Genomic DNA, 6,295 nt, shown 5'->3' on the forward strand with positions numbered 1-6,295 from the left:
TCTAAAAGGGCCCCCTTCCAGCCCAAACCTTCTATGTTTGAAATTTCCCCGGGCATTCCCCTTTCTCCACCAGACTCAGGCTGGCACACCACCCATCCACCTGCTCTCACCTCAGGGGCCCCGGGGTATCTGTGCCGCCCCCCGTTGGAGCAGCGGGGCTCAGGCCTCCTGGGCCCGAGATGAACAGCTGTATTTTTGGGGTAGGCGCTCAGTTTGGGTACTGCGTTTTTTTTTGGCAAGATTTTTCTTTGGGGTGGAGGCCATGGTGGGTTTTGTTTAAAGGAGGAAGCCAAATGGGTGAGGTGGTCTGTGAGTTGGGGGGGAGGCTTTCCATCAAAAGGGGGGGGGCCAGCAGGGACGGGAGGTGATTGTCCCCTCTCCTGCTCTTGTGAGGCCCCATTGGAGTACTGCGTCCAGGCTGGAGCCCCCAGTCAGGAAGGACAGGGAGCTTTTGGAGAGGGCCCAGAAGAGCCACAAGATGTCAGGGGGACGGAGCACCTCCCCTACAAGACAGGCTGAGGGAGTGGCTTGTTCAGCCTGGAAAAAGAAGGCTGCTGGGTAAAACCTCATTGCAGCCTTTCGGACCAAAAGGGCTACAAACGGGGGGGAAACCAAACCCTTTTGGGGAAGGGTAGATAAGGGCAGGACAAGGGGAAATGGTTTTAAGTTGGGGGAAAAATTTTAAAGTGGATTCGGGGGGAAATTCTTTAAAGTGGGGGGGAGGTGCTGGAACAGGCTGCCCAGAGAGGTTGCGGATCCCCCGCCCCTGGGGGTGTTAAGGCCAGACTGGATGGGGCCCTGGGCAGCCTGGTCTATACTAAATGTGGAGGTTGGGGGCCTGCATGAGGGGGGGGGTTGGAGATTCGTATCCTTGAGGTCCCTTCCAACCCTGCCATTCTGTGATTCTGTGGGCTCTGCCTTCCCTGCCGCCCTGCCTGGCCCCAAGGGCCCGTGCCACGCTGCGGGCTCTTTTCAGCCACGTTCCTGGGTTGTTTTACGCTCCCGGAGCACCCTTTTGTACCTTCAGGTTTGACCACGTCACTCGGGCTCCGCTCACCGCGCCTCAGAGCCACTGTGTTTCCCAACTTGGGGGAGTGGGGGTCCCTGCCTCTCCCTGAACTGTTTCCCGCAGATTTCTTGCGATGGCTCGTTTTCGTTCTCATCCTCTTCCCCCGTTCCCATCTTAGCCAAAGTTGATTTCCTTACAAATGCGCCGACTTTCTCAGCCGCTTTCTTGTCTTGTGAACTCGGGCGTCTGACAGTGGCACAGATGGTTCCGTGGCTGCACCACAAGTCCTCTCACAGGGACCGGGGCGGGGCCTGTCACGACCGCAGGGCCCGTCATGAGGGCAAAGCAACTGCACGGCTCATCGCAGGGCTTCGAGCACCCCAGCACCGAGCGTAAGGCTGGACAACCACAGGGCCCGTCGCAACGGCAGGGCCTGTCACCAGGGTTGAAAGCAACTGCGGGGCTCCGTCATGACAGTTGGAGCAACTGCCGCCTCCGCTGGGGGGGTTTGGAGCGGTTGCAGGGCCTGCTGGGGCTGTCATCAGCTGCAAAGATCTCCAGGGATGGAGCATCCAAAAGCTCTCTGGGCAGCCTTTTCCAGCACGTCAGCACTCTCTCTGAAAAGCACTTCCTCGTGGCATCCACCCTAACCCTTCCCTGGCTGAGCTTAGAACCGTTCCCCTCAGACCTGAGATGCAGGAGAAAGCCCGAGCTCCGACGCAGCTGGAAGCAGCCCTGGACCTGACATGCACCCTGAACCGGTGGCATCCCAAGCCCAGAAACAAGCCCAGAACCGGGGCTGCTCCTGCCAGTGCGGCCTGGGTTCTTGAGGAATGTGGTCCTGTGCCCTGCTGGGGATGTGGCCCAAACCCAGCTCAGCCCGGACTGGGCCTAGGTGAAGTGAGGTCTGGGATAGCGCGTTCATGGAGGAACAACCCTGTTGTCAAGGTCCCTACCTGTGCCCACCTCAGCAAAAGCAGGGAGGATGAAGCTGACAAATGTGTGGGGGGGGATCTCTGATCTTTATTGAGTTGGACTTTTGGGACCAGAGCAGCAGGGGAGATGGGAAAAGGGGGTGCGACCCTGCACATAGCAGGGGGGGTTGAAACTAGATGGTGGTTGTGGGCTTCTCAACCGAAGTCTATGACGGGCCACGGCTGCTCCTACGCAGACTTGGGGGCTGTCAGTGGGGACTTTGTGTCTGAAGTTTTTTTCTGGGAGCAGCTTCATTCCCGCGATGGCCTCCGCTGTGGGCCCGGCTCCTGCTGCCTCTTTTGGGGCGAGCTGCGGGAATTTTGAGCCCGACGCCTCTGTGCAGGGGGCTTTGGGGGCGGGGGGGCCGTCGCTGCCGGACGGTCCCCTGCGTCCGGGGACTCTGGAAGCCCTCGGGGGTCTCGAAGTGGCAGACCTTGTTGATCTGCGGGTGCCACTCTGCTCCCCTGGGGCTGGCGTTTGCCGGCTGCCACGGCGTCTTCTTGGGCCCGGCTCTGGAACGTGGGGCCCGAGCTTGCAGCGGGAGCGGCTTCGTGTGCGGCTCCTTCCTCGCTGCCTGGGACGTCTCCTGCGAGCAGCTGCCGGAGACGGCCTGGAGGACCCTGATGGGGCCCTCCGCCTGGTGGATGTGTGGGAGTCGCTCTAGCACTCGGGGCTGCTGTTTGTCGCTCCCACGGGGTCCTCGCAGCTGTCTGAGGTAGCCCTGATCCTCTGATGTTCGTGGGCCGTTGGTCTCCTGCTCAGTTCTCAGGCACACTGGGCAGGTCGCTGTGCTCAGGCAGCTGGGAACTCTGTGATGCTGTCCCCAATGCTGCCCGGCTGGCGGGCGTGGAGCTCACGGTCTCAGGCTCCATGGAGCTGCTGGATGGCCCCGGAGCCGTCTGGCCGGCAGTGCTGGGACCAGCGAGCTCGGTGTTGGCGCTGGAGGCTGTAAGGGGGGGCAGGGAGGTCATGAGTCTGAAGCTGCTGGCACCACAGTGGGATCTGCCATCCCACTTGGGGCAGACAGACTCTGGCAAAGCTGCCCTGAGCACTGATTGCCTCTTACCGGTACCCAGGCCAGCACAGCTGTCGCACTCCCACGTGGCTGTGGTGTTACTCAAGTGGGAGCACTGTCGGTGGGTGCCCTCAGCAGCGCAGGAGCTGCACAGGAGCAGCTGCCAGGGCCTGGGAAGCAAAGCGGTTGTGGCCGTGAGGACCAAGTGAGCCAAGCCAGGGAGTGCCCGGCACAGCACATCTCTGGTGCTCAGGACTTGCTCCGCCAGCCTGTGGTGAGGCTGAGATCCCCCACAGAGCCTCAGAGAGCTGCTGCGGTAACTCACCCACTCCCCTCTGCCTGCTCTCTGCCTCCATGGTAAAGGCATTCGCTGGCATTGCAGCGGCTGTGCCTCCGGAGAAGTGCTTCGTATGCGCCGTTGTCCTCCCATGTCGGTAATCTACAAGAGTAGGGAGGGGAAGCGATGAGCCCCCAGTGTCCCCAGCATAAGATCCAAGGTTATCCAAACATATCCACCCCAACTCTACTTCCAGATTCTCTGTGAAGCTGGAGCAAGTGCTCATGAACAGCCAAGGGCCAGGCCTGCCAAGGCCGTCCCTGGGCAGGCTCTGCACGACAGCCTTAATGTCAGCCGAACTGGGCAGAAGGACACCAACCTGTATGGGATTTGAATCCCCAGAATGGCCATCTCTACAAAGAACCGGATGTTGTCTCGACAAGCGGCGCACTGGAAGCACAAAGCGCCAGCACTCAAGGCCTGTTGCTGCAGGAGAAGCACAAGCAGGGTGAGCGTGAGGAGTGCCTGGTGCTGCTGAGCACCAAGCGTGCCAGCAGGGTGAAGGGAGGGCTCCTACCTGGATGCAACCCCGGTGGAACCAGGCATGTTGGCACACTGGGCACACCAGGGTGTGATAGGACAAGCTGTCCCCCACAGGCTCAAGGCAGATGAGGCAGTTGGTGCCTTCTGGTGGAGCTTCGAAAGTGTCCTGTCGAGGGCGGTGCTCCCAACAGAAGGTCCTGGGGGAAGATGGAAGGCGTGGTCACAGTGAGAAGTGCTGCGAGGAGGGCAGAGGAGCAGGCAGGAGCCTCAGGCCCTGTCTGTGGCTCTGGCAGGCTGCTGGGAGGCGTAACTGCGGATTCCTCCCTGGCTTGGCTGCTGCTGACAGCCCTTACCATTGGTTCCCAAAAAAGTGGGTGACACATTCCCCGTCCATGGCGCAGGGCAGATGGAAGCTTCGTGAACAGCTCCCCTCTATGCATGTGATGGTAGCCCCCCTCTCGCCACAAACAAAGCATTGCTGGAAAGAGCAGAACAACCGCGTCAGCAACAGACTCAGGGCCTCCGTGGCTGGCCCCACACACTCTGGGCACAGCCAGCTGGGTCCCGTTCTACAAAGATGCCTAGCAGACAGGGCTCATCTCCTGTGGCAGCACTTTGTCGTGGAGGTGGTTGGAAGGGCTGCGATTGCTTCCCTTGGTCCAGACTAAGCTGGTGTGAGCCCCTCCTGGCACAAATCTGCCTGCTCTGGGCAGGTCCTCACCTGCTTGGTGGCCTGTTTGACTGCACGTCTGATGGCAGCAACGGGGAGGCCCTCACTTCCCGACAGCCTTAGTCTTGCTACTTCAGAAGTGATGTTGGCAAACGACTGTAGGAGAGGAAAGAGCAGGATCTCATTAGGACAGAAAGGAAAGGAGCATCCCCGGCAGGAATCTGGAAGGAGCCCATGGGGGAACTCACCAAGCATAACTCGTGGACATGAATCCCACTTTCAGACAGCATGTGCCCGAAGGCGTCCGGGTCGACATCTGCCCGGCCACACAGCACACACACTGCAGAGGAGAGAGCAAATGCGAGCAGCGGTGAGCAGCTGGCAGGGCCAGGTGCCCCTGAGGGCCGTCCCCAGGGTCCTGCTGTGTGCCTGCCGTGCCGGCTGGAGGCGGTGGAGGGGAAGGGGCCGTGGCAAGGCCAAGGCAGCCACGGCCCAAGCCGGACCCCCTTGCCAAGGAGCAGAGGGGCCCTGCCAGCACTCCTCTGCCTGTTGGCAGGAGCTGTGCACAGGGATGCTGTGCTCTCACCTGGCGCCTCCGTGCTGGAGGCCTTCCTCTTCCTCTTGGACATGATTGTGCGTTGATAGCGAGCACTGCGAGAGTCCCTGCTCTCTCTGCGCCTCACCAGACCGCACTGACGCTCGGCCTGAGCCCGGCAGCCTTTGCTCTGCTCCAAGCTTCACGCGTCACAATGGCCGCTCTGTGACACCCACTGTGACATCACGGTCACCGCCTCACAGAGGGTGTGGGCGCGGGCCCTCAAGCAAGAGGGTGGCAGCCCTTGCAGGCAGCACAGAGTGAGGACCCGGTGCTGCCGTGCAGCAGAGAGGAAGGATGGCCTCCCTCAACCTGCTGGCACTGCTCCTCGTGGCAGATGCTGGAGTGCGGCTGTCCCTTGGGCACACTTGCAGCCCTGGTGCCACGCTAGCACTTCTGATCTGAGCCTAGTCTAGTAAAGGTTGCAAGTTAACAGCATATTTGGTGTCTAGTGTGTGTGCTGAGTGACTTTTTACAAGGTCTGGTAGGGATAGGACATGGTTTAATCTAGTTCTATTCTAGAAGAAGAGATCAGATTAAGTCCCAGAGGAAATTCTTTTCTCCGAGATTGGTGAGGCACTGGCACAGGCTGCCCAGAGAAGCTGTGGATGCCCCATCCTTGGCGATGTTTGAGGCCAGGCTGGATGGGGCCCTATTCCAACCTTCTACGGCGGCAAATCTGGCACGGCAGGTGGTTGGGATTAGTTGAGCTTGTAAGGTGCCTTCCAACCCGAGTCCTTCGGTGATACTTTGGTAACAAACGCTGCTGCTTTGTAGCCACGTAGCCACGACCTTAGTGTCGTATCTTCAATGTTTGTCTAAAGCTCCTGTGTCTACTGCTGCGTTATAGGCAGCAAGGAAAGTGTTAAGGATGCGCATAAAGACACATGCGTGATTCAAGATGAAGCTTGGTTGAAGGAACAGAAAGGAAACCCCAAAACACCCCCATGGTAGTGAGCTGCCCAAGCATATTCCTTCTAGCGTGGCTTGAGCTTTCATGACTGCAGCTGAGCTCAGCTTTAAGCTCTCTCTTCCTTTGGTGCCTTTTTCACTGCAGGGACATTTTGGCTCCTTTTCTTCTCTCCCCAGAGGGAAAACCTGCCCGTTCCCATTTTCCCAAACTTTTGTCATTCCCCTTTATTGCTTTATTTTTAAGTTACTGTTTCATTGTTTTATTTCACCTGAGTGTTTAAGTGTTCCAATACTTTTAC

The 6,295-nt window shown here is 59.1% G+C and overlaps 1 protein-coding gene across 1 annotated transcript; it reads right to left on the minus strand.

Annotated features, from left to right (window-relative positions):
• Positions 1 to 2,742: 2,742 nt before the first annotated feature.
• LOC109364658 (E3 ubiquitin-protein ligase PHF7-like) lies at positions 2,743 to 5,118 on the minus strand. The gene is made up of 8 exons (XM_085215418.1): positions 4,738 to 5,118; positions 4,541 to 4,645; positions 4,173 to 4,297; positions 3,854 to 4,016; positions 3,656 to 3,762; positions 3,325 to 3,438; positions 3,051 to 3,169; positions 2,743 to 2,930 (listed from the first exon to the last, which is right to left on the minus strand). Exons 1-8 carry the CDS (start codon positions 5,116 to 5,118, stop codon positions 2,743 to 2,745), a joined length of 1,302 nt encoding a protein of 433 aa, XP_085071544.1.
• Positions 5,119 to 6,295: the final 1,177 nt, after the last annotated feature.

Source organism: Meleagris gallopavo, unplaced genomic scaffold, assembly GCF_905368555.1.
Source record: "Meleagris gallopavo unplaced genomic scaffold, MGAL_WU_HG_1.1 scaffold_31, whole genome shotgun sequence".
Taxonomy (NCBI): Eukaryota; Metazoa; Chordata; class Aves; order Galliformes; family Phasianidae; genus Meleagris; species Meleagris gallopavo.